We start from the raw sequence: 27,115 nt of genomic DNA on the forward strand, positions 1-27,115 counted from the left end.
ATCCACACTGCTGCTATACACACGACACGAACTACAGCTCTCCGTCTTTTCGATATTATTCTCTTAAAAATAATATTAGAAATCAATTTTTTTTTACATATGGTAATGAAAAGACGTATTTAGCATTTAAAATACACAAAAATAGATTTTTGTATAGCTTTGGTAGCCTACACTGGTACCTTTATTTTTTAAATGTATATGTACATAAAAAGATACACTTATTTTAAAAAGTAATATTTTATGAATTTACTCGTTTGGTAGGTAACTGTGTAATAATTGGGATAATGTAAAATCAGTCAGTAATGCAAAAAAAACAAAAAAACACGTAAACATTAATATGAGTCTAAACCAATGGTTCCTAACCAGGAGGCCTCAAAACAACTAAAAATAAAGATATGAATCTATTTTTTTCCCCTTTATTTGAAAAACCAGGGTTACCACTGTCTTGGATATATAATGAAGTCTGATATTAAAAGTGAGTCACGTGAAACAAAATCGTATAACTTGGATATTTTTATAAAGAATATAGCTTGAGAATCATTGGTCTAAACTTATTTAACAAGGACCTAATTAGCTATTCATCTATTCGAAACAGGTTGTGACCCTTACAAACCTGAAATATTATAGTATAAAAGAGTGAATACTAGCATACATATATTAAACCGGATTGACAATATAAAGGAAAATTCACACAATTGACAACAAAATTAAATTCAACCTTTATTAATTGTCTTGTTCTTTTTTTTTTAAATTAATTTTCTTTTGTAAAATCAGAAACAAAAAAAACCTGAACACGAGTGATAAAGCCCGCCTTAATTTATAATGGTACACAACAACAAAAATAAACAACTGGTAACTTTTGAGTGTTCCTAAAACACCCATCCAGCTCAGCTTGGTACAATAAGGTTTGGCATGTTTCATGTTTCAGTATGAATGCCTTCAGTTGGTTGCATCTTCTAAAAAAATCTTTTTCTTTATTATAATTATTGCAATTCAGACAATATATAAAACAAAAAAGGCTGCTAAAACCACAACTTAAGAAATATTCATTAGTGCCAATGTTCTTGAACTTGCTGTCTACACTCTCTCTCACACACACACAGCCACACCTGCATACATATCATGCACACATAGACATCAAACACCTGAAATAAGCTGTCACTCATACATTTACTCACCTCCCTAAATCCAGCACTGATCTTTGTAAATGCACCACGCTTGTTAATCTCTGGCTGCCACACATTCATCAATGCCTTGCAAACACTCTGAACGTCACCACCTTTACCTGGGACTTCACTCATGCGCAAACAGGCAGAAAGGGCACCTTGAACAGCTAAGTAACATCCAAGTGATCGTCATTATGACAACATACTCGATTAAGAAGAAAAAAAAAAACGAGGTCAGCGTTTGGGAAAAAAACATTTCTGGATTTCACCATTTAAAAGAAAACAAAAGACAACGAGACACAGTTTGTCAGACATCAGAACAGTGTTTGAGTAATTTGAGTTTGCATGACAATGGGAGCCGTAACAACGTGAGCGTTCAACAAACATTGTATGATGCATATTTTTGTCCTTTTTTTGTCTGGTTTCTCCTTTACAGTGCACGCCTGAGTGAGAGCGTCTCAGTATGCGAGTGTGATCTTTATGACCTCAAGGTTTAGGATTCATCCAGTTGAGTCAGTATTTAAGTCCAACTGTTTGCATGTCCTGTTCAAGTCTTGCATGAAGTCTTCATTTAAGGGTAAGAAGAAATGGGATGTGTTGGTGTGTGTGCGTGCGTGCGTGCGTATCTATCTGTACTGCTTTTCTTCCACACACTGCTCCTCCGCGTTTCCACGTTGCGGAGATCGCGTTATGGGGAGCTCGGAAACACTGCTCAGGTAAAAAATGACAGTGTTTACATTTGTAACCAGTGTCATCTATAGAATTTTGTCTTAATGCATTTTGCTAGGTTTGGTAATGCAGTCGGCCTGCCTCTCAGCACTTGAGTGTGAATCTGCATCTGCTGCTTGAGTGCTTACCTTTCAATCTCGTCTACATAAGTGTTACGAATGTATACTAAATACTTGGATGTGTATGCAATAATGCACCCTTCCGAGTGACAGAAGGCATGTAACGCAAATTGCTTGTATTCTGATTAATGTTCCTATATTCCTGCGTCTGTTTGTGATAATATAGGAGGATAACTAATATTTATATATCTGTTTTGTGTGTGTGCGCGCGTGTTGCTGCTTCAGTCAGATAGAGTCTGCGCCTCCACCCAGCAGGTCTCCAGGCAACAGCGCTGCAGGGCTGCTCATCTGGTGCCGATCTTCCATGGCTGGAGACCCCCATAGACTGCTGCTTGTGTACCCTGGAGTCATGCCGCCCCACAACCCTGCCCTGCCGGGATCAACACCCCCTGTGTTGCTGCCCACACTGCCGCCACCACCACCATTGCTGCTCCACTGGGCAAAAATGCTCAGGCCTGCTCCCTGGGCAGAGGTTGGGTCAGCGGAGTTGCCCGTACCATCTAAACTCTGCCAGGTAGTGCCGGAAGGCCCAGTTCCGCCGCCGTTGTTGCTTCCTCCTGCTGTCATACTTCCCACTCCGGCCCGTTCTCGCTCGCCACCCCCAGCGCTGATTGTACCCACAGCCCCGGGCCCCGATGATCCCGTCACGCCCGCCGGCCCGGAGACGGCCCCACCACCGGCCCCGCCACCTCCGCTGCCACTTCCACCAGATCCCGCCTGGGAATGTGCAAAATAGCGAGCAACCTCCTCCTCACTCACGAACTCGGCCAGGATTGTGGTGTTGCCCAAAACACACCTAAGGTGAAAATTGCACAGATTACAGCCCATTTCTGCCACACAGTAAAACAAAATATATTGAAATCGGTCATTTCAACTCTGTTTGTCAATTGTGACTATACATACACATCTCAAAAAGTAACTTTACTACTTGTAATTGGTCCTTTATTTCTTGTATTGCAACTATGTCTCACAATTGTGACATTATATCTCACAAAGAAACTTTTACGCATCTGCACCTTTGTTTCTCGTAAATGTGCCTTACTTATTTTGTAATTGTGACATATCTCTCATTGTAACTTTCTTGCAATTAGTTTCTCATAATTGCGATCTTATCTCACAATATGACTTATTTTAAACGCTCACAAAAATACCTTTTTATCTTTTACTCTGAGGTGGGAACAGGTTTTGATAACAAGGAGCTAAAATGTGAAAAATTCAAATTCTAATGGGGAAAAGATATTATTATTATTTACTATCACCACCATTATATTGATGGATCTGGGTCAGGATACGTTTTTTTTTAAGACACTTACATGTGAAGTGCGCTCTGGGCTTTGGCTGCTTCTTGGCGAGTACTGTAGCGAATCAGAGCACTACCTTGGGTCAAACCAAGGTGAAAGGTCAAAAGCGGCCCATGCTGCATACAGATAGTCCGCAAAGTGGAGCCATCAATCTGCAGAGAACAAATGATACAAATCACTGCATTGAAATTTGAGAAATCAATGAAAACCAACAGAAAATGTGTATTTCTAAAAAAAAATGCAACATAATGCATAACATGGATACCTGAGGGGTAAGATTACTCAACACCAGCCAGCAGCTCCCCTTAGAGGCTCCTCCATCACTCCACGCAGAACCTACATAGATTGAGAGACCATTTATGATCTGGTTGCTTAATAAAACTGAAAGCAGGTTGAATTTACTTGAGTGAATGTCTAAATGGTGCTTTAATTAATACTTGTGATTTTCATTAATGTTTTTCATTTTCTAAGTTGTGGTATTACCAGGCCCAAATCTGTTTTCGTGGCCGCCTCCAGAGCCACCCCAGCCTCTACCCAATCGTGGGCCTCCTCCCGTCCAGGGAGAAACGGAGGGCTGCTTCTGATGGGACAGTCCAGGAGGTGGGCGTGGCAGATGAGAGCTGTTGCGATTTGTCTTCCAAGGCTTGTTGTGCCCTATGGGCTCAGGTGGCCAGCTGGGCTTGTAGTCTGTGTACTTAGCTGTGAGAGCAGGAAATAAAGCACAACATATTCAGAGAGTTGAAACTGGAAAGAAAAAACAAAATGATGGAATTCAGTACAGAGCTAAACAAATGGCGCTTTTCTACTGCATGGTACGGCTCACTTTTGGGGGGTTTTCCACTGAGTACAGTACCTAATACTTTTTTTAGTACCACCTCGGTTGAGGTTCCAAACGAGCCGTACCGATACTAAAATGTGACGTGTAAACATTGCAGATCACTGATTGGTAAGAGAGAATCGTCATCACCTGCGTCATTGGATTTGCGACACGAGACACCAAACCCGCTAGTTTTAAATAGTCAGCAACAGCCAGCGCAGTATCATTTGTTCGCACAACTTTTTTAAACGACTTGCTTTAAACGACCGCCGCAAAAAGGAAATGGCTGTATCGTGGTCTGTAGATGAGGTGGCGGTGCAACTATAACGATCAGTTTATAAAAATAAAAGCAAACCGAGCCAAAGTAAAGCGAGCCGAGCTGCACCACACAGTGGAAATGCGCCAAAATGAGGTCGTATGGGACCTCAAATCAAATAAAAAGCGACATCTAGTGAAAAGAGTGCTTGGTTTTACCTGGGTTGTGTGCATTGTTGAGGGGGCTCTCTGAGGCACTGTAGGGCCAGGCACCAGGTGAAGGCAGCAAGGTGTTGAGGGAGGGATTTGATTCTATGCCAAAACAAGCAAAATGCAAAATACAAGAGTTGTTTGTTAGTATTTACATGGATATGTAAATGACTTCAAAAATTCTATGTATGTGTCTGTGCTAGAGGAACTACCCTTGAAAGAAGAAATCAATGTTATCATAAACAACCAGTCAGGTTTAGACCCTCTTAAGTGAAAGAACAATTCTTATGATCTTAGAAAACCATTTGAAATAAATGATTAAGCTTCAAGGTAATTACTCACCTTGATGTTGCTCCAAACCCGTAAGACTTTCTTTCATCTTCAGAACACAAATGAAGATGAAATCTGAGATATTTCTGTTCCTCCATTAATAGACTACGCAACTACAACTTTGATGCTTCAAAAAGTTCGTAAAACTAATCCATATGAATTGAGTGGTTTAGTCCAAATTTTCTGAAGAGACACGATCGCTTTATCCACCTTATTTTTCAGATAAGAGCGGGCGTGGCCATTTGTAATTTTATTGTGTCTGGCTTCCAGAGTCACTCACTTTCAGCTATTTATAGCTGTACGAAACAGCTCATTATGCTGCTCGATTTTGCAACATGGTATTTCATACCATATGCGATGCACTAGTTTATGATCGAATCAGAAAAAAGAATGCACAAGCATGTTTTCACCAGAGAGAAATTGCAGATCATAAGCAAACTTAAGACGCTGTGAAGACATTACACGTCACATTCTGATGTCACGGGTCTATACGAGATGTGTGAACGCATGCACAGATTCCAGAAAATCATTGGCAATGTAAATTAACCAAAATCTAACAATCCCGGGACAAATCCCAGGATACATGTATTTTCCGGGAAGTGTCAGTTGAGTAGACAGTCAAAGGAGGGGCAGAAAGCTCTCAGATTTCTTCAAAAATATCTTCATTTGTGTTCCGAAGATGAATGAAAGTCTTATGGGTTTGGAATGACACAAGGGTGAGTAATTAATGACAGAATTTTCATTTTTGGGTGAACTATCCCTGTAAATTCTTGAAATCAGTTTTGTAGACAATGTACCTGTGTTGTCTCTAAGCAATTGGTGCTCAGTGTCATTGAGGCTTGACATCGATGAGCCCAGCATACTTCCAGGTGTCATGTAGGGATCAGATTCAGGGTCCACACTCTGAATTCCTTTCCAAGGCACTCCTGGTTGGAACTCTGAAGCGAGAAACACATTTCAATTCATTATGGATGTATTCACAAGTAATGTTTTTTTTTTTTATGTTTAGATGTGAACCACTGTTTACCTGGAGGCCAGCTAGATGTGCCAGTCTTGGTGCCCATCTTGTTTCCAGGACTTCTGTGCCAGTGATCTGATGGCCCTTGAGGAGGCACACCTAAACCCTCACCTCCCAGCATCTCATACTGGGAATATGGGGAACCACCTCTCATTTTGAGAGGAGCAGCAATAGGACCTATATATCGGAAGAAAACAAGCACTTGCAGTCAAACTTGTATCAGACTTAGTAAATAAACTCCTTTGTATAACTCAATTTTGTAGGTGTCACAAAAAAAAGTAATGCACCATTTTTATGGAGAGTGCTATCAGGAGGTGAGGGGGATGGGGAATGACCTTCCATCATCCACTTGAAACGAGACTGCTGCCCCCCACTCTCTTTAAGCCCAGCTGGGCCACCGACCATGGGACCCAATTCCAGACCGGAGAGGCTCACTCCAGGCCCAAACCCTTCAAGACAAAGAATGGGACAGAAAAAGGCATATTACAAAAAAAACAAAAAACACATCATCAAGTTCCCACATGCATTGACACTAGTGGTCGATCGATATATTGCTAAGGGTGATATATCTGCTGATATTTTTCTGCATTTTTCTGTTTGGTTGACAAGTGTCTGAAGACCATATTGGAAAAATGGATATGAAAACGATATGAAAGATCTCACCAGAGTAAGTTCCTTGTGTTTTCTGATGCAGGTCTGCAACAGATCCTGCCAAGCCAGGGTGTGAGATGGCGTCCGACATTGGCATCTTTGGGCCACTCCCACCAAGGTGAGAAGGAGAAAGTTTGGAGCCACCCACTGTACCTCCCAAATGTTGCTGCTGCTGCTGCTGTCTCTGCTGCTGAAGAACAGCCATGATTCTGGCAAGCTGGAGAAAAAAATACTGATTCAACAACAGCAGCAATTCTTAGGCAACTCATTTTGTTCATATGTCCACAATTGTGGAGGGTTAAACCCCAATCCTCATTTCATTTTCACATTACAAACGGGTGACAACAAACAGCATCTTGCTATTTGTTCTGCTGTGCTGTTTGACTTTTAACTACAGCATCACCTCGTGTCACAAATCCACACAAATATTGAGTTTATATGGAAGCAAAAGGCTATTTGCCAGTCTGCTTCTTTTAAAAAAAAGTTACTTGAATAAGTAATATAACAGTATACAAGCTGTAATGATTCCAAAAATGGGTGATTTTAAACATATGGGGTATTGAACAATATTAGTTATTGACTATACAGAATGAAGACTATGATAAGCAGCAAATAGTAACTAACAAAAGACAATTTCTTCTACATTCTGAGTTATACAAATCACCTTACAAAACAGACTTTTCAGCTCTCTAAAATTGCTATATGGAGATGTAAAGAAGCATTAGGCTATAGGGTAAATTGTAAATGGAGAATTATGTCAGACCAATATGAAACCAGTATGTAGAATATAAAAGTTAAATAACAATCGTAATTACAACTTATAACATTTTCTGAGAGCTCTGGAAATTTCAAAGAGCACCTGGATGCTCAAACTGCAACATTTAAAACTGCAGCGGATTTAAGAGTAAAATGAAGTTAAGCAGTTATTTGATTTAAACCTATAATTGACTATTATGTCTTAATAAGGCAAGAAAAATAAAACAATAAAAATGAAAATAAATGACAGATATACAGTTTAATGTAGCTAGCACAGAGTTACTATCTAATGCCCCTCTAAATAAACTATAATTTTATCAATAAGGCATTTGCATAAAGACTTACTTTTTGTTTTGTGATTTTGTCTACTGATTACTCATTTTTCATAGATTTGTTTTGGCATTAATAGTACTGCCATAGAAACAATTCAGAGTCCGAGGAGTAGAGTATAACATCCCGGGTTGTCTTCTAGCAATTAAGGTAATTACTCTTCCTGTGAACGGACCAATTAAGTTCTAATACCTTTTGGCAGTAACTAGTCTCTTTGATACTGTCCTGTTTGCAAAAAAAAAGAGGTGAAGACCGTACCTGTTGGGGGTCTGCTTGTTGACGTATGTTTGGGGAGAACTTGCGCTGGTTCTGCAGCAGCTGCTGCTGCTGTTGTTGCTGCGGTTGCTGTTGCAGAAGCAGTTGACAGGCCTGCAAGAAAGCACAAGTCAAAACTTCAAAAGAAAAAACAAACAGAACTCTAGGGAGTGTATTGTGAGTCTGGCCTGCTAGATGAAGTACTGTGCATGCAACGGGAGTTACCCACCAGCTGGAACTGAATATGAGGGGGATAGATGCTGCTGAGCATGGCAATGTGCTGTGGGGAAAGCTGTGGAGTAAAGATGCCTCCTCCAACACCTCCAACACCTCCAACACCTCCACTGGGAGGAGGCATCTGTTTCAGCACAGAGCCTGGCACCTGCAGCAAAAATAAGTTAGTTCTATAACAAAGATCACTATTGACTTGCATTGCAGCCAGCTGCATTGCTTTAGTTGACAATTTATCTTAAAAACAATGTGGAATCCCATTGTGCATAATCAGTGCAAAGTACTTTTGAGAAAAATATATATTTTTTAAAACCTAAACAAAATGTCCACCACTATAATGACCTGTCTGTCAACATAGCAGTTGTGCAAACTACTGAAGTAATATTAAAAAATAGATGCAGTATTATCAAGTACCTGAGGTGACAGGAACTGATGAGGCACTTGCGCTCGTACTGATGGGTTGATGGGCGGCACCCCTGGTTGGTGCCTGGACTGTGCCATCCCTCCACCGCTACTAAACAACTGACCACTCGCCTAAGGAAAAAGATAGAGGGATGGAAAACAGCTAATTAAAGTGACCGCAAAGATCCAGATTAAAGAGGTCAAAATGAAATGAAGGGGTAACAAAACACCATTTACAGAAACATAAGGAGATGCAAATACCTTGTCATAGTAAGGCCCAGGTTCACAAGCCCCCACCTCTTTGGAACCAGGTGAACGGAAGACTGCTCCTACTCCCCCTCCACGTCCTCCTTTACGCATCTCTCCATTGTACTCATTCAAACCTATACCACGCTTCTCTCCTTCCATCTTTTTGTCCTGTGGAGGACCAGGGGCCAGATCCAAGGAATGACCACTGGGGTCCTCTCCCTAATAACAAATATCCACATTGGTAAACCTCATAAACCAAACCTTACTTAAACGTGTTGATAAAAATGCATGATATCTTAGTGAGCAATATACTATTCACTAAAATCTGGGAAAATTCAATGATTATTAAAGCTAGCAATGAAATTACAGCTGATAATTTTTTAGGCCAAAATTTGAATCAGTGCATTCTTGAAATGTTAATAAAATTAGCAATTTCCTGTTTTCAATTGTTCAATTTCAAATGTTTATTTGCAAAAATGTAAGATCCTAAATCTATATTATCTAAGACCATTTTTTTTCCATAATTTCTTACCAGAACCCCCATGTTTGAAAACTGTCTTGTCATTGGGTTCATCCAAGAGTCTCCTGGACCCTTCATGGAGCCCTGAAGAAAATTAGATGGAACACTCAGTAACTAGTAAGCATAAGCAACTTAAATTGCAGATCTGCATGAATATTGAACCTCGCCTGACCACTGGACATACCTTGTTGCCCTTCTTTGCTCCCCAGCCTCCAGAGTTGTAGGAGGAGCTGCTGCCTTGGGAACCTGCACTGTTCCATACACCACCACTCTCATCCTCCTCCTCCCAGCTGGAGTGACGTGAAGCACTTACTGAGCCCTCTCCTTCACCCCAACCTTCTTGCATAGACTTTGAACCTGTAAAAATAAAACATCCCTTTAAAAAGTTCAGAAGTATGCATACATTCAGGATCAGGTTTAATTCAAAACGCATTCATTTATTCAGAACACCATCATCACTAGGACAAAAATTATCCAGACTCACCAGACTTCACTGGATTGGGGGAGGGATCCCCCCAACCTGACGCCTTGCCAGTGTCATCAGGGTCGCCCCAAGCAGTGGGCGCATTAGTAGGTTTACCCCACGCTGCAGTACCGTTGTCCACACATGGACTGGAAGGAGAGCCATTTCCTCCCCATCCAGAAGAAGCTAAAAGATAAACAAAGGAAATGCTTTTATAAATACAGTTCTATGGTATGCTACATGAAAGTGAAACAATAGGGGCTTTCGCACCAGGTAGTTCTAGGAACTAGCCACCAGGGTGGTTCCCCTAGGAACGTTTTCCTGGTTACATTCGCACCGCCAATAGGAACTCTGAAGTGACGTAAGCCGTGCCTGTTGTTGCGACTTATTTTGACGGTGCGGAGGACCTTTATTTTGATGGCGCTGAGAATGCCAGAGGCTGATCATATAGTGCTGATCACATTCTCCATGTTCATCAGTTTACGTTCTGTCTAACAGTCCTGTCTATTACGTTATTAGAACTGTTATACATAGAAAGGAGACAGTAATTAAAAGTTATTAGCGTATGCCGTGTGGTTGATGTCCAGTGTTGCTAGCTGAGCAGAAATACATAATCATGTTTCGCTTAGTTTGTGGAGTAAATATATAGGCTATAATCTGTGCATTTACACAGCTTTTTAAAAAATGTTGGGTGCTGGCGTTTCGTGCGTTCGGCCAATCAGTGTACACTAACATCACTGGTAGTTCCTGTAGTGCTGGTTTAGACCCTACTCTGAAGTAGGAGCTAAATTAGTTCCTCCAAAAGGAGTTCCTAGACCTAAAATCGTTCTTAGTTCCTGCGGTGCGAACACGCTAAAATCCCTAAAGATCATATCTAATGTCACTCTTTTAAAATTTTTTAAATCTTTTTAAAAATGCAGCTTTTTAAAGGAGTTTTGATGTTTCACAAAGGGTTAAAAAAAGCACTGAAAAAGCCTAAGTGACCTACCTATTCCAGGGCCCTTGCTTGTTGACTGTGCAAGGTTCATATCCCTATTCCCGAGGCTTGCTGGAATTCTTGCAGGTGGCTGCTGTTGCAGGGTTGGGGGTCCCTGCTGAGGGGGCACTGATTGTGCCTGGCCAGATGGGGCATTGTTCTTATCCCACAAGTTGACACTTTTGTGGTTGTAGTTGATGGGGTCACCCCAAGCAGATGTTCCATCATCAATCTCCATTTTCCTGCTGATGGACTGTGGAGAAGGCTCCTCCCAACCGCTGGGCTCTGAAGTGTCTCCAGGGCCACTGGAAATTTGGGGTATAGGCCCTGAAGTCCACCCTGAACTTTGGCTCTGGGCTGAAGGACCTGGCGGTCTTCCCCAGTTTCCTTGCATGGCCCCCGTTTCTACCGACTGACACTGCTGAGGCTGTGATTGTTGTTGCTGCTGCTGTGCCGGGCCTTTCTGCGAGGCCGAATGGCTGTTTGGCATCTGTGACGGGTGCATCTTCCCACCCCAGCCTTGGTGAGATTTTCCACCCTTTTCTCCACCAACCCCTGTACCTCCAGCTCCCCACGTCCCTCTAGAAGCTCCCTCATCCCAATTACCCCATGTACCCACTTCTGAGGCCCCACTAGTACCTCCACCACCCTTCCCATCCCCCCAACCCCCACTGCAAGTTTTGGGCTCATTATCTGCCCAGTCATTGTTGCCTCCCGGCCCCCAATTGCCTGCATCCACCCGTCCAATATCTTTCCATCCGCCTGTTCTTTTCTCCTCCTGACTGTCTCCCCAGCCACTTCCTCCAGTTGATGGAGTACCCTGTGTTTGGATATCTCCCCACCCGCCTGATGAGCTCCCTGCTCTACGCCACTCATGTCCCTCACTGTCCCAACCTTTCCCTGGGCCTTCTGATGAAGCAGTCCCTCCCCAACCCCCGGATGGCTTGCCCTGCCCAACAGCTGAACTACCTCCTCCACCTCCAGATTGTGAGATGCCAGGGTTTTGGATATTGACACCCAAGGGTGGAGGGCCTCTGGCATGCAAAGAAGAGCTGCTGTTGCTACTACTGTTGTCCCAACCTTCACCACGTGAAATAGCGGATGGTCCGAGGATGGAGTTTGAGTTCAAGTTGGCATTCAGAGTTGCACCTTGGAGCAGAGGGGAGGAAGATGGATCAGTAGTTGTGGTGCCAGTAGAACCAGCGTACGGTTGGGCGTGGGTAGGTGCACTCATTGTAGATGAGGAGTTTGCCCCACCTGGCGCTGGTGCTCCACCGGCTGTCTCCAAATCCCATGCCACATTCTGACGGATTTGCGTCTGACCCCAACCAGAGTTGGACAGCACTCTGGGGTCCAGGTCAGACCGGCTAAGCAGATTCTGTAAGGCCACTTCAGGGTTGGGAGGCTGATGAGTGCGGTGGTGGCCATGGCGCTGATTGCCACTTTTGGAGTTTCCTCCACCACTGGAGGATGAGGTACCTCCCCCACCTTTGCTACCCTGGCCTCCCCACTCACTCGAGTCCCCCGCTCCTACATCCCCAACTCCTTTCTGATTGTCCCAAGCTCTTGTCATAGTTGAAGGTGTGGAGGTAGAAGTCGTCTGGTTGCCGACACTACCGCCGCTGCTGCTGCTGTTACTGCTCGAGCCATTTTTCCCATCTGGATTGCTGACACCCCCAACCCCACTGGATGCCCCCCAATCCCCAACCAACATATGGTCCCCACCCCACGCTCCCTGAGATACCCCGGGGGTCTGACCACCACTTCCTTTTCCCCACGCACTTGCCCCTGTCAAATCTCCTCGATCGTCCTGGCTGGAAAAACCCCACGCCTTCCCGCCTTCGGCAGACACAGAGCTCCCCCCTGCTCCATCCTCCCAAGATTCAGTCCTTGAGGCACCCGTTTTGGAGTTTGAGGGGAAAGGCTGAGCTCTCCACAATGATGAGCTGGTGGAGGAGGAAGAGGAAGCTGAACCGTCCCCTCCACCTGTGCTTCCACAGTCCATATCAGCCCCCTCTGCCACCCCTGTGTTTTTTGGTCCTGCTCCTGGTTCCAGTGCTGTGCCACCCCACTCTCCACTGGATGGCTCTCTGTCTCTGGATTGCATTTGGTGAAGTTGGTGCTGATGAGAGGCTTGATTCACAGAAAGAGAGTTGCTGGCAGACAAAGATGAGCTTTGGAGGGAAGAGGAGCCCCCCTCTGTTGCAACTGTCCCAGCCCCTTCCTGTACCAGGGCTGGCCAAGCAGAGGGATTGGCATTAGGGGTAAAATTGGCACCTGGAATCCCACAGCTGACACCAAAGGAGCTATCGGAGCTCCCTGGGAGAGGGACAGCTTTGGATATGGGGGGCAATGAGCCTGCTGCTACTGCATTCCCCCCTATGAGTTCATGGGAGGATGAAGCCCAAACACTACCAGACTGCATACATTCATTGGGTGAACCAGAGGATGTGGGTGGGGAGGGGCTGCCGGAATTGACTCCTTTCCTCCCGTTCCCTCCTCCCAGAACTTTCGCTTGCTGCTGGATATGCCTCTCACCCCATGAGGCGCTGCAATTCAGAAACCCACTACCGTCTGCACCTCCGGTACCTGCTGTATCCCCCGCCTTTGACCCATCCCCAGCAGCAATACTAGGCCATTCCTCCAGGTCTGACCGGTCCACTATCACCTTTTCCCTGCCCTGAGAGAGGGGTTGGCTGCCAGAGCTGGTCCCCCACATGGAATTTGCATAATTTGAAGAAGAAGCAGCGATTGATGAGGAGGATGATGTATGGGGCAGTGAGAGAGCAGCTGGACCCAAAGGACCCTGGCTTGGATCTGTAAACAAAATACAAAATTATTTATGAACCTGCCAGACTATTTTCTATATGTAAATAAACCAAGCCAATATGATACAAACAGGGATAGTTCACCCCAAAAATTCATCAATCACTCACCCATGTGATTCCAAACCTGCATGACTTCTGTGAAACACAAAAGAAGATATTTTGAAGAACTGCATTTTCATGAATTTTCATTTTTGGGTGAACTATCCCTTTATATATCCTGTGAGTCATTTTGCTAAACAAAATCCTCTCTCCAAAGATATATTAGCAATTCAGATCACACTAAATTATTTGCAGGCAGAAAGTGTTTTTGATTAGCTAGTTTTCTGATTGGCTAAAAAAAAAAAAAAAAGACCACTCCCCCTGACTATTTTGTGTCATTTAAACAGCCTAGGTTTGTCTACCGACATCTCAGGTAGCAGGGATATTTTATGCATGGTATTCAAAGATAAGTGCTTAGAGCACCTTCAACATATATCCTCTGTGCTGCTGCATAAAATAAGTTAGCTTTTAGAAGACAAGAAGGCTAGATATCATGAAGTACATTTACATGCACAAGTATATATGTAGGTATAAAGTTTCACTATCTCTGTTATTAAAATTATTCAATTGATGATTCTTACCTGAGGCCGAAGCCACTGTTTCATTGGGGCTGTCTCCCCCGCTGTTGCCTCCCCCCAGCAGCATGGAGGACAGTGGTGGCTGGCCCCTCTTCAGTAGCACTTTCTGGTCCGGCTGGGAACGGAATCGAGGGGGCACTTCACGGGGCATGTAGCGCTGGGAATTCTGTGTGCCGGGGGAGGGCTGTCCGTTGGCCACCGCCGGCCGCTTAGCATTGTTCCCACCCTGAGGGAGGGCGCCAGCAGCCGGGGTGGCAGCGGATGGGGTTGAAGAGGGGACGGGGCCAGGGCTGGGGAAAGTTGAGTTGGGGGTGGCAGGAGACTGTGCAGATGGAGGCTTGGTCAATTCTGGCACTGTGTAGTGGAAAATTTAGGAGCAAATGAGAGCAGAACTGCAGAAAAGCTACATTAAGGTAAAGGAAAGAATAAATGGATTTTACACATTAAAAAGCTGACACACTTTTTCATTTCATGTTTGTTTGTCAGCACAATGACACATTGTCTCTGTAACTCTCAGGATATCAGCACACAGTACAAACAAAAAAGATGAAAAATAGCATTAAAAATGCCAAAACTATCTTAGATAGTTTTCTTTCATGCAACATATCAGTCAAGGGCTTTATCTCTGTCATTCATAATTTAATAACAGGTCAGGCATCATCTTCTTTAGATAAAATTAGGAGGACTTGGGAGGAAGATCTTAGCAGACCACTCTCGGATGACACATGGGACCGTGTCCACTCATTATCAGTGTGTGCTCAGCACTTATTCAGTTCAAAGTAGTACAAAGAGCTCATATGTCAAAAGTTAAATTAGTTCAAATGTTCCTTGGTACTAGTCCCATGTGTAACATATGTCAATGTGCTGAGGGTTCACTAGTTCATATTCAGGACATGCCCTAAATTAAGGCACTTTGGCGATCTGCATTTGACACTCTTTCATCGGTTCTCCACACGGGTTAAGAGCCAGATGCCCTGGTGGCATTATTTGAAGTTGCCCCAGAAGAGTCAAGGTTATTAACATCAATGTGTAAAGTCCTTGCTTTTTCTTCGTTAGCATGCAGAGCATTACTACTAAAGTGTAAGGAGGCTGCTCCACCCACTCGCACCCAGTGGATCAGAGATATAATGTCTTGTCTTTGCCTTGAAAAGATAAGGTACTCATTAAGAGGATCAGAAAAACAATTCCTTGATTATTTCTAAAGGCTGATTTATACTTCTGTGTCGGACCTACGCCGGAGCCTCTACGCCAGGGGTGCCCAATCCTGCTCCTAGCGATCGACTGTCCTGCACAGTTCATCTCCAACCCTAATCAAACACACCTGAAGCAACCAATTAAGGTCTTCAGAGCACGTCAGGATCACTTGAAAATTAAAGGCAGGTGTGTTTGATTAGGGTTGGAGATGAATTGTGCAGGACAGTCGATCGCCAGGAGCAGGATTGGGCACCCCTGCTCTACGCTGTAGGCAACGCGTTGGTTTTCATTTAAACTTCTGCGTCGTTGTCCGCGTTGATGTGCAATTACACATGCAGTGGGAGCATGTGAAACCCGAGGGAGGGGTTCTAGCAGACCAATCACAGCGATTGCATCCACGTAGAATTGATGCGTTGTTACATTTTTGGAGACGTGCACGTCAGGGTATGCGTGCTACACATGAGTTCGGCGCAGAAGTATAAATTGGGCTTAAATAACGTCTTATTATTGACTGTATTTCTTTCTGTTAAAGCCTAAATGGATGCCAAACCAGTGTTTTTAATATATCTTATTTTAAGTGTGTGCACCTATATACATATAGGTGAGAGTTTCTGTGTGTAGGTATGGATGTATATACTACTTTTCAATTTTGAATTATTATAGAAATCATTGGTCAGCATGGATGTAATCCCACGGATTTGTTGGTGAGGGTTGGGGGATAGTTGAATCTGATGTTTAAAAAAAAAACTAATTTTAAAAAAGCTTTGAGAAAAAAAATGCCAAAACTATAACAAAACACACTTTAAAAGACAACAGAATGTAGTTACCTTTATTTTTTTGCTCTGCAACCTGAAACAAAAGGGGGGAAAAGTGTCACTATTGATGACAATGGATATTTAAATTCTCAAAGTACAGAACAATATTTGCTGGGCTGATTCTTGAAATGTATTCATTCATAGATTTGTGCCAAGCAGATATTCATGATAGATACAATGATGCTGTTGAATGACTGATTCTGATTGGATGCTGATTATTTTTCTATAACTATATTAGCTATTGCAAAGAGCATTAAAGCGTTAGTTCACCCAAAAATGTAAATTCTGTCATTAATTACTCACCCTCATGTCGTTCCAAACTCGTAAGACCTTTGTTCATCTTCGGAACACAAATTACGATATTTTTGATGAAATCTGATAGCTCAGAGGGGCTCCACTGACACGCGTTCACGAGAGCACCACGACGCATGGGTGTGGTGATGACGCAGGAGCTATCATTTTTTATATAGTTTCCTTTGATGCTATTATGAATGTAGATAATAGTTAATAGTTGAATACCTTATGATCATCTGTATGTGTATGTTGTTATTGTTCTGTTATGCAAAAAATAATAAAAAATACAAGCAGAGGAAGACGCACACGATGTCACGCATGCGTCATGGTGCTCTCGTGAACGCGCGTCGTGGAGTCTGATACAGAAGAGAAGAAATGACTGAATAAGTTAGTTTTTTTTTTTTTTAAGTATTCTCGTCGCTTCATAAAATTAAGGTTGAACCAATGTAGTCACATGGACTAGCTATTTTAACAATGTCTTTCCTACCTTTTTGGGCCTTAATTAAATAAATAGCTGTCAATGGAGCCCCTCTGAGCCATCGGATTTCATCAAAAATATCTTAATTTGTGTTCCGAACGAAGGTCTTACGGGTTTGGAACGACATGAGGGTGAGTAATTAATGACAGAATTTTAATTTTTGGGTGAACTATCCCTTCAAGGTCTATTCACACCAAGGATGATAACTATTAGGGATGTGTGAGACTAGCCGACTAGTCAATTAAAAGATACTGCTGCTGCTAGTTGACTTGGAAATACTAGTCGTTTACTTTACTTCTTTTTGCACATTTAATGTTTTGCTTTATATTTTTACAAAGGCTACGTTTAAATTACCGTCACGTTAATGTTACATCTTAAAATTAATATATGATTTTGAAAAGTGTATCTGCAGCGGAAAACAAACTCATTTAATTTTACCTCAGATTCTGCAGGCGTTCTTTTCTTTGTGGCGCTCGCGGTAGGTTCAGAGAAACTTCCACTCGGAAGATGAGCAAGGTGAGGCAGTATTTTTGAACGCCTACATAACACTTTTCCATTTTCTTCTATATCATACATCAAACTTGTATAACAATTAAGCTTGCTTAGGTCATAGGCTTGTTATACTACTAGTTATGAGGGATATGACATTTTATATTGGATTAAAGGAGAAACATTATGAATGAAACTTAGGCTACTTGACACTCGAACAGTTGCAATATCATCATCCTAACCTAAGGTTGGCAGTGCACGTCAAGCTTTTCTTGCAATTTTGTCACCCATCATTTCTGTTTTCTCACCACTGTTATTTTTGTTGCCTGTTTTTTTTGTTATTGAGAGGAAAGTGCACAGCACATATTTACATAATCGTCTAAACGGCGCTCTCATCAGTATGAATGTCAGGATGTTTGTTAACAGTATAGCGTTGCGAAGATATTTCAAACTCCTTTTTATCCATAAGCAAACAACAAAAAAGACCTTCACTGTAAGTAGATCACAAAATTAATCTTTGCTAACTCTTTCTTCTCCTTCTTTGTTCGTAACTTTGATGTTTATGGTGCATTTAGGCTATGTATTGGGTTCGTAACTTCATTAAAACAATATCTGAGCTCCATAACCTAAGACCTATTGCTTATTTCACATATTCTCAAACCAGCATATCACAACGAGCATTCTGTATACTGAGCGATTGGGAGAGGAATCTTCAGAAAGGTGCTCTCTCCACTACGTAGGAAATATTACCGCTCCGCTCACATGCCCTGAAATAAACTGAATATTATCATCTGTTGGTGTGGACGCTAATATAGTTATCATCATCTTTATAGAAATCATTCTTGGTGTGAATGGCCCCTTACAGCCTACCACAGCAAAAGAACAATAAAAACGAAGCAAATAAACTACAGAAAAATAGAATACGATGACAATTTCAAATGTTTTCTGCTATTACTTTTACTGTCTCTCCCTCTGTCCCACACATAAAAAAAGGGTCATTAATCCAATAACTGCTTAGTGCAAGCCTGCATCACTAGTTTCAAATTTGCTTTGAAAAACTAGTAATGGAGGCTTGGATGACTTTCAAAAAAATGTTATGTCAAATCAGTGGTGTAAGAAAGTAGTTCTACACACATAAGCTGAAAAATTGACTCTGGGACACTGAATTATTGAAAATTAATGCACACCTGCCGCATTAATTATCATCACAGGGTGCATTAATTTACTATAATTTCACAATCCAAAATAATTCATTCATACATAATATAACAAATACCTTCTGTGAGGTTTCCCGTTTCCTTTTATCTTCCTTTTTCCTTTTCTTGTCTTCCATGAACTGCTGTTCCCTTTCCTGATGCTCCTTTCTACAAACGATATGGAGCTCATTATACTGTTTAAAAACAATATGGTTCAACTGTAAAACCTTCTCAAGGATATATAGACCTTTTCTGTCTAATCCGGAGTACGCAGTTACAAGGATCGGTAAAATGTACAGTTTTTGATGAGTATCACCTTCAACCAGTCCAGGCACTAAGAGGTACTGCCTTGTTACCAAACCAAATGCATAACAGCCTGAGACACAACAGCGGCACCATTCACATGATCATACCAGCACAAATCACTGTACACGTAACTTCAAAGGAATGTTGGTTATAGGGTCAACCTGAGTTTGCGTGTGTCATGTAATAAATCGGATGCCCATTAAAATCATACTGTGATCGTGGTAATGGGAGAAATTATTGCTGTAATCTGTCTGCGAGCCTGCAGTTGGCAGGCAGGGCAGTTTCGGACAGGCGCTCCGTTCACCCGCCCATTTCCTCCGGAGCAATATACGATAATACATATATTACATTCCATGCGTCAGCTATCCGAACGATTCGTGAAAAAAACAACTGTTTAAACGGCAATAACTGAAATACTGCGTTAACTCGTATGCTTTAGTGGTCCTGCCAAATCTTGTTACCGAGTTAGCTAGTTTGTTAGCAAAAGAAAATGACATCCTAACCGTAAAACTGGTAATTTCGTTAAATTCCCCCTGAAGCCGTCGATTAATTGCATACGGATAGCAACACAAATCAAATGGGTAAGCAACCGTCAAAACAAGACATGCACAAATATGCATTTGATCAAAAATGGGGAGCAACAGCAATAGACTATGAGTCGGGATACATTGCCCACCAAAACCATAAAGCAAACGCATATGTGTTTTCATTTAATGCAACCATTGTCCATGTCAATTAGTACAGACTAAATAAAAACGAGTATGTTTTTTCGACCGACCAGCGGAAAGCTAAACCTGCAAACAAGTAGATGCTAACTAGCTGGCTGGCTAAATTTAACTAGCAATCGAGCTAGTGGCTAACAGATGTCGACGAGGAAAAACTGTATCACACATAAATACTTTCACGCCACTGCGGTTTTTCAAATGCATATTACTGCCATTGGTAGCAAATAACATTTTATATAAGTTGTTTTTTAAAACAAAGCACTTACCTCAGGAATTACATGCACCGCAGCTAGTCTTCTAGCTACAGCTAAAGTGCTTAAGTGCGAATTTCTGGGTCTTGAGGCAACGTGAAATACAATACTCCATCAAAATCGAATAGCTAGTCATGAAAACACTCCTTCTATTGTTTTTAAATATGAAATACGATAATGTAAACGAAAGAGGCGGAATCTATGTTTAAAGCGCTGTAAAGTCAGTTGGTTGACGGTCGGCCATTTTACTGCTCGTTGTGAATGTGTGTGTCTGGACAGGTCTGACGGAAGGGGGGCAGTCGAGGGAGATTTTTGACCTTCAATATTAAAAGTCCAATACCTCTTTATTTGTCCGTTCTTATAATAAAACAATGCACTATTTATTGTGAGATCTTGCTCTTTTGGAATGGTTGCTCATATACGGTCACATACTGTTTCTCTTTCAACATCAGTTAAATGGCTACTTCAGTCTATCCTATCAAATTTCACATTAGATAATGTTTTAGTCCAGGGATTTTTTGTATAAACATCCATTTTTATAATATACAATAAAAAAAATTATAAAGACAACATATCAACACATTTTTAGAATTAAATAATTGACTTTTATGTTGCCATTGTAATGAAGCTTTTATCTGAAGCTTTTTCTACCCTCTGTTAGATATATAAAATTGTCCATAGGATAAAATAATTTGTAATTTCATTCTTTCTTTCTTTTTTATAGAAAGCAGAATGAAACAAAAACAATGTCAAATTCCATAATGTTAACTTTAACCTTCTGAAATTTTTCACTGAATTTTCACACTCTTTGAGGTCCCTAGGGGTGCCTGGATCTAATGTTGAAAGCTCCTATCTTTTAGTATCATCTCCAGAGTAAAATATTATTTGAAATGTATAATGTCAGATCACAAATGACCTGCCCTAATATAAAAGTAACCAAAATCAGTTTAAATCTAGAGTATTTGAAATGTTAGAAAACATTTTTTTTATGTTTTTATTTCACTAAATCTCTGAGGTAAACTGCACATACATTTTTGGTTCAGGATTAATAATGTTTTCATCAGTCTAGATTTACCACATTATATTTGGTTGTTTATTATTCATAGTTTTAAGTAGGCTACAGTATGTCTAATCACGTGCTTACTCTTGATTTAGAAAAATATGGCCTCACGAAGAAAAGGCAAGAAGAGAAAGACTGAGGAGGTTACTGAAACAAAGGAGCTACAACATTCTGATGCAGAACTATCAGATGGGAGCAGCAGAGAAGAAGAGATGGCACAGAAAAGAAAGATAAAGGCAAAGAAAAAATACATAGGCGCTCACGTCTCAGTATCAGGTGAGCAAAGATGCTTTATTTTGAGTGCAGTGTTTGCGCTGAATGCATATCAATTTTACAAATATTCTTCCAAAAATGAAAACGTTGTCATCATTTACTCACCCTCATGTTGTTGAGTTTCTTTCTTCTGTTATACACAAAAGAAGATTTTGAAGATTGTCGGTAACCAGACAGGTGACGGCACCCATTGACTTCCATGGTATTTTATTTCTTGCTATGGAAGTCAATGGGTGCCATCAACTGCCTGGTTACGAACATTCTTTAAAATATCTTCTCTTGTATTCAACAGAAGAAAGAAATTCATACAGGTTTGGAACAACATGAGGGTGAGGAAGTTTTCATTTTTGTGTGAACTATCTCTTTAAGGAGGAATATGGAAAGCAGTCGAATCAAGTGTGACCATGGGAGGTCATGCTTTTGCCCTTTTCTTGGGCTCCCAGCGCTCCTGGACCAGACCAGCCCTTGATCCAGCTGCTGCAGTTAAATTTCAAAAAGCCTGTGCTCAACATGGCTTCGATCCGATACACATCCTGCCACATGGATCTTATTTGATGAACTGCGGTTCCCCTAAAGAAGGTTTGTGCGCTGACTGTTCCCGCTCTGGTTGTGTGCATCCACCAAATACTGATTATTTAAAGATGAAGCCACAAGGTTGGCATATTTAAAAACACAGCTCAGCTGATTTAGTCAATATCTAGTCAGTAATTAATACTAGGCTGCATATGTTTTGTATATAAGACTGAATGTCAAATGACTCTGCATGTTGTAATCCAGATGTGTTCAGTAAGAGCAAGTCTATGCTTGTGGATGAACTGAGTCGCTGCAGTGCACTGGGCCTCAGCCAGTTTAACTTTCACCCTGGAGCTTCTTTGGACTCCAGCCCTGAGAAATGCATGGAGAAAATTGCCCAAGCTATTAACCACGCACACCAGCAAACCCCTGCCGTCATTACAGGTCAACTATACAACCTTGATGATTTGTAGAAAATGTGCGACTGTGTTCATGCTTTCTGGTGAATTTAGCTGGATTATATTCTTTCTTTTGCTCTTTCTTTTCTCTCAACAGTGCTTGAAAACATGAGTGGTCAGGGGAGCACTGTAGGTGGGCAGTTCAGTGAACTGAGAAGCATAATAGACCGGGTGCGTGACAAGACACGTGTCGGGGTGTGTCTGGACACTTGCCATGCTTTTGCAGCAGGTACGGTGTGAAGTCCCATAGATATTACCACAAATTATTTGGAAAAAGATAAGTTTGGTACAAAGATCAAAAGTATGGGTTAACATAACAAACCTTAACTTTTTTGACTTTAAGATAGCTCTGCTGATTAAATGTATAACATATTTGAGATGAGATGATACTCTTCTGTTTAGGCTATGACATTTCACCACCTGGAGGAGTAAAGAACGTGCTTGATGAATTTGACCGTGTGGTTGGGTTGCATTATTTGAGAGCCGTTCATTTAAATGACTCTAAAGGTATGCAGCATTCGTTTGGTCTTGTCAATATGAAGTGCTTCAGGAATTATGTGTTTTTGTAGGCCGAGTTCATATTTTTGTTATTAATAGCATGTCCGGTTCCATTGTCCTGAAGTCAATGGGGTTTCGGTTAATTGCCTGAAATAAGGCCTGTGGTGAACACAAGTTCAAGAAATTTTCACGTTTTATTCTGCGACATGTATACATCAGTATTAAGTCCCCTTGAGATTTAACTCATTAAAAAACGTTTTATTACAATAAAAAAAAATTTAAAAAAAAGAGAAATTCTTCAAAATTTCGAATTTCTCAAGAACAGCAAAAGCCAGTGTGATGCAAGAAAATATAATATTTTTTCATCAATATTTATGAGAAAATGTATTTGAATATATCATTAGATGAAATGTATACGAACAAATATGAGAATTACCAGTATGAACTCCATTGACTTCAATGGATTTAATTAAATTAATTTCAAACTTATATCTAAAAACTTTTCATTTGTACTTACATAAACTTTTACTTTAATGTGAAAAAATGATGATGATTAAAGGAGAACTCCGGTCAATTTTAACATTGAGCTCATTTTTTTGTAAATTTGGAGTGCTGTCAGTACAGAGAACAACGACAAAAATCGGTGTTGCCTACACCGTGTTATCCTCTTTTTAAAATTTGCACCCTGTTGACTTCAATGGGGCAAGTTTTAAACCTGCTTTTAGCCTCTTAACATCCTTGATGTGTCATTACAAGTGCCCAGCCATTGTGAGTGATTCCTTTAGAGTGAACACGGTGAATCTGACTGCAGTAGATGTGAAAGATATGAATAAAAATGATGTTAATTCAGCCAGCGCACATACCTGTATTGTGTTTTCGGTCGAAGTCCACAGTAGTCGATTGTCGAGTTCACGCGCGTGATCATAGGTAACTAAACCTATGCGCGTGAACTCGACAATCGACTACTGTGGACTTCGACCGAAAACAGGAAGAAAATACAGGTATGTGCGCTGGCTGACGTTGATTTGACGTTGTTCTCTGTACTGATAGCACTCCAAATTTACAAAAAAATGAGCTCAATGTTAAAATTGACCGGAGTTCTCCTTTAACAGCTTGAATCTCATTTTCATGCTGCAATGGTTCATCAATAGGTGGCAGCAAAGTGAAACGTGGACTTTTTCTTTTCCAAACTGTCTTTCCTTTTTCAAATTTAGACTATATTTAGTCTATGAACTTTTTCTTTTGTCATTTTATTTTAATTTCAGAATTATTATGTGTGCATGCACAATCATTTTTATAAACAAAATGCAACCCCAGTGGGAAGGGGAAAAAATAATAGTATACAAGTATTCGGCAGTTCCGAATTCAGCATGTTACTAACAAGTGGCTAAATGGGACTATAGAGAATGTCTAGGACATTAAACGTCATCACGCTGAACAGGAAAATTAATCTACTCACTAGTCCCCTTTTACAGCCTAAAACTATCTAACTCAGACTTTCAGGGAAAATGTTTTTGAAAGTGATGTTATTGTCATGTGACTGTGGTGTCATTCATTTTAGCCTACGTTTAGCTTTTTACATTTGTCGAATGTATAGGCTTTAAAAATCATAAAAGTTGTGTTCATTTGTGAAGATTATATTATGAAAAATTGGAGTTCACAGAGCTTATTTAATGCAATAATCCAAAAGCCAATGGAAAAATCCTATAGGATTTTTGTAGAGGGAACCAGGATGAAACTGTGTTGGCCTTCAAAAATACATCATCACTGTAATTGGTTGAGCAATGACAGTGTGACAAGTTTAGCCTATATGAATATTCCATTTATATTATATATATTTAGTAACATTGTTACTTCTTTTGAGATTGTGTAATTTGTCTTTAAAAGGAACATTAGGCAGCCATCTGGACCGCCATGAAGACATTGGACGTGGCCAAATAGGTATTACTGCTTTCCGAGAAATAGTGAATGAGCCTCGACTGGATAATATCCCTCTGATTCTAGAAACACCCGGTCGGTAAGTTTCAGGTTGGAAAAACAAAATTTGTTGCGAAATGTGAATTAAATGAACCGACAACTTTGACTTGCATTTTATCTGCGACCTCTCTTTCTAGCCCAGGCTTTGAGTATGCTGAACAGATAGAGCTCCTTTACTCCCTTTGTGAAAAAAGGTGAAGAATTACACATCTGCTGGGTGCCAGCCTCCTTGGCACCAAAGGAAGTTATTATTGTAAAGCATAATAAAAATGACCCTGATTATGTCAGTCTGCATCTTATTAATTGAGCATTTAATGAGATCTCCATTTGATTTTAAGATCCTTTCATGTTTCTAGAAATACTGTTGCATTTGGTCACAGTTTTCTCTTTTTTTGAATTAAATAAGCTGAATTTTAATTTAGTCCTCATATCAGTATTTTGAACAGATTCTGCTGATTATGGAGTTATAAACATTTTGACCATAAGAGGGAGCCAGGAACCAGGATTTGGACACATATGTCAGGAGTGGCGACTGCAATCTTATTCTGTGCACTCTTGACTCTTCAGCAGTGTTACGTTAGTTTTGAGTTTAGTTTTATTAATACTTATGAATACTTCAGTTTTCGTGTTCATTTTATTTAGTTAAGGATAATAACCCTGCTCTTCAATGCTGTAAATATTTAGCTTTTTCTCCACCATATCTTTCTCATCAGTTAGAGTTGAAGGGACCTTAATTTGTTGTTAATTTGTTGACTATGTTCACACGTCACCCCAGGCCCAAGTCCCATCGCAGGTGCAGCTGTTCTCAACTCCACACTTCCACAGCCCACTATTAGCTGGACCACACAAGAATGCCATGCAGTCTTGCAAAAACACATTTTTAGTGAGGCTGCCATCTAGAAACCTATAGAAGTGGTTTTAGACTTTTAAAGTAGCCGTAGGAAGGATGTTTTAGAGTGTGAATTTATACAGGAAGACAAAAGTGCCTTGCATTGGAATCTGCTACTCTTTGCCAGCCAACAGGAAATATCAGTCAGGGAGTTAATAAACCACAGGGCGAACATAGGTTTTGAAACTTAATCATAAGACAGTGTATGAATTAATGTATTCATACCACCGAGATGTTCTGTGTTTTGTTGTGTTTCAAATTCATTTTTTCTCTCCAATTCATCTAAGATAAAACATTTGGTATGCAAATGGCATGAGAAATTTCTCATTAGGTTTTTCTTCTTAAACTTAACCTGAAATGAAACTTTTGACTATTAAAGCTAATTAACCTGAGATAAAAAGCTCTAGTCTATTATACTTTGAGTTAAATAATCTGTTCAAAATTCTACAAACCGGGATATAATATTATATAAAAGGGATATAATATGTAATATCCTCTCATTTTTAGGCATAGACTATTCAGTTTACCTTAAAATCAGGAGAAGGCAAAGCCAAAGAACAAACAACTTGGAGGCTGCAGGACGTCTGCTAAGTTACTGTTTGAACAGTAGTTTCCCCCATGTTGCACATTTGCTGGGATCTGTCAGGATAAAATGTTTTGGTTTTAAAAAAAATATTTGAAAATCCTTTGGGGGCCTGTGGTGGTTTTCGTTAGCTGTGTGAAATTAAAACGACGGTTATCGAGTGTCCTTAAGAACTGCAAATGCTAATGTTTTGGTGAGTGCGTGTAACATCAGGCTTAGCAAAGCCTCACTTCAACAGACTGAAAGCCTTGTGAGTCAGACGACGCAGTGCCAGATGAGCAAAATCTACGGACCACACAGTCTTTTTCTACTGCGTTTCTCATAAATCACAAACCAACTGCAATTCCTCTGATTTAGTTTTAATGTTTGTGCAAGATTTATTTAAAATGTGGAACCACATGAATGTGCATCCCTTGCCTTGCATTCTCAGCAAACACATTTAATGAGGTAACCATTTAAAGGTGCAGTTAGTAAAATAGCTGTATATGGCTTCGAATGCATCTCCGCTGCTGACCCTTACTGAGGAATTTTCCGGAGTGGTGGCTGGGCATAGAGCCACGGAGCGACAGGCGTTCAAACACAGCAGCCCAGCGGCCGCAGGCTCCAGCCTGGTCCTCCAAGAGCCCTGTTACTCTGGTAACCACATAACATCCAGATAGTCTGTGCGCGCTGGTGGATATTTACTTTCCTGTATTATATTATGATGCAGTGTTAATTAGACAGCACATCAATAGATTTGAAACGCCTAAAGCCATGTCCAGGTCACACACCCTAAATCAAAGGAATAAAAACAAGTCATATTTTGCTTTAATCATTATTAATAATTCAGCGTCCACTCAATTGCACCGTAATGGCTAGACCAGTAGCCTAATTCTCAACCCATTGTCCAACAC

The 27,115-nt window shown here is 41.0% G+C and overlaps 2 protein-coding genes across 4 annotated transcripts; one reads left to right on the forward strand and one right to left on the reverse strand.

Annotated features, from left to right (window-relative positions):
- Positions 1-697: 697 nt before the first annotated feature.
- tnrc6ba (trinucleotide repeat containing adaptor 6Ba) lies at positions 698-20,244 on the reverse strand. 2 transcript variants are annotated; one of them, XM_079850826.1, is made up of 22 exons: positions 19,987-20,244; positions 18,770-18,857; positions 16,245-16,266; positions 14,227-14,577; positions 13,715-13,741; positions 10,791-13,595; positions 9,824-9,988; positions 9,524-9,696; positions 9,352-9,423; positions 8,832-9,038; positions 8,583-8,702; positions 8,167-8,319; positions 7,941-8,051; positions 6,609-6,813; positions 6,233-6,394; positions 5,955-6,122; positions 5,725-5,865; positions 4,607-4,699; positions 3,799-4,014; positions 3,581-3,651; positions 3,328-3,467; positions 698-2,810 (listed from the first exon to the last, which is right to left on the reverse strand). In XM_079850826.1, exons 2-22 carry the CDS (start codon positions 18,824-18,826, stop codon positions 2,240-2,242), a joined length of 6,030 nt encoding a protein of 2,009 aa, XP_079706952.1. In that variant the 5' UTR covers positions 18,827-18,857; positions 19,987-20,244; the 3' UTR covers positions 698-2,239. The 2 variants fall into 2 exon arrangements, with proteins under 2 accessions (XP_079706952.1, XP_079706953.1); XM_079850827.1 differs by lacking the exon at positions 13,715-13,741.
- On the forward strand, positions 18,961-25,036 carry LOC307146640 (putative endonuclease 4). 2 transcript variants are annotated; one of them, XM_079850831.1, is made up of 8 exons: positions 18,961-19,116; positions 21,127-21,307; positions 21,674-21,883; positions 22,082-22,261; positions 22,373-22,504; positions 22,678-22,782; positions 24,661-24,790; positions 24,888-25,036. In XM_079850831.1, the coding sequence occupies exons 1-8, from the start codon at positions 19,054-19,056 to the stop codon at positions 24,946-24,948; spliced, it is 1,062 nt and encodes a 353-aa protein (XP_079706957.1). In that variant the 5' UTR covers positions 18,961-19,053; the 3' UTR covers positions 24,949-25,036. The 2 variants fall into 2 exon arrangements, with proteins under 2 accessions (XP_079706957.1, XP_079706956.1); XM_079850830.1 differs by lacking the exon at positions 18,961-19,116 and adding an exon at positions 19,257-19,576.
- The last annotated feature ends 2,079 nt before the right edge of the window (positions 25,037-27,115 follow it).

This window comes from Squalius cephalus, assembly GCF_949319135.1.
Source record: "Squalius cephalus genome assembly, chromosome: 19".
NCBI lineage: Eukaryota > Metazoa > Chordata > Actinopteri > Cypriniformes > Leuciscidae > Squalius > Squalius cephalus.

Coding starts and splice junctions, on each gene's coding strand:
- LOC307146640 (XM_079850831.1), top strand. CDS start 19,054: ATGCATAACAGCCTGAGACACAACAGCGGCACCATTCACATGATCATA. Junction 19,117..21,126: donor TCATACCAGCACAAATCACT/GTACACGTAACT, acceptor CTCTTGATTTAG/AAAAATATGGCCTCACGAAG. Junction 21,884..22,081: donor CTGCGGTTCCCCTAAAGAAG/GTTTGTGCGCTG, acceptor GTTGTAATCCAG/ATGTGTTCAGTAAGAGCAAG.
- tnrc6ba (XM_079850826.1), bottom strand. CDS start 18,826: ATGGAAGACAAGAAAAGGAAAAAGGAAGATAAAAGGAAACGGGAAACC. Junction 16,267..18,769: donor AACGGGAAACCTCACAGAAG/GTATTTGTTATA, acceptor CTTTTGTTTCAG/GTTGCAGAGCAAAAAAATAA. Junction 13,596..13,714: donor GCAGGTTTGGAATCACATGG/GTGAGTGATTGA, acceptor TTTTGTTTACAG/ATCCAAGCCAGGGTCCTTTG.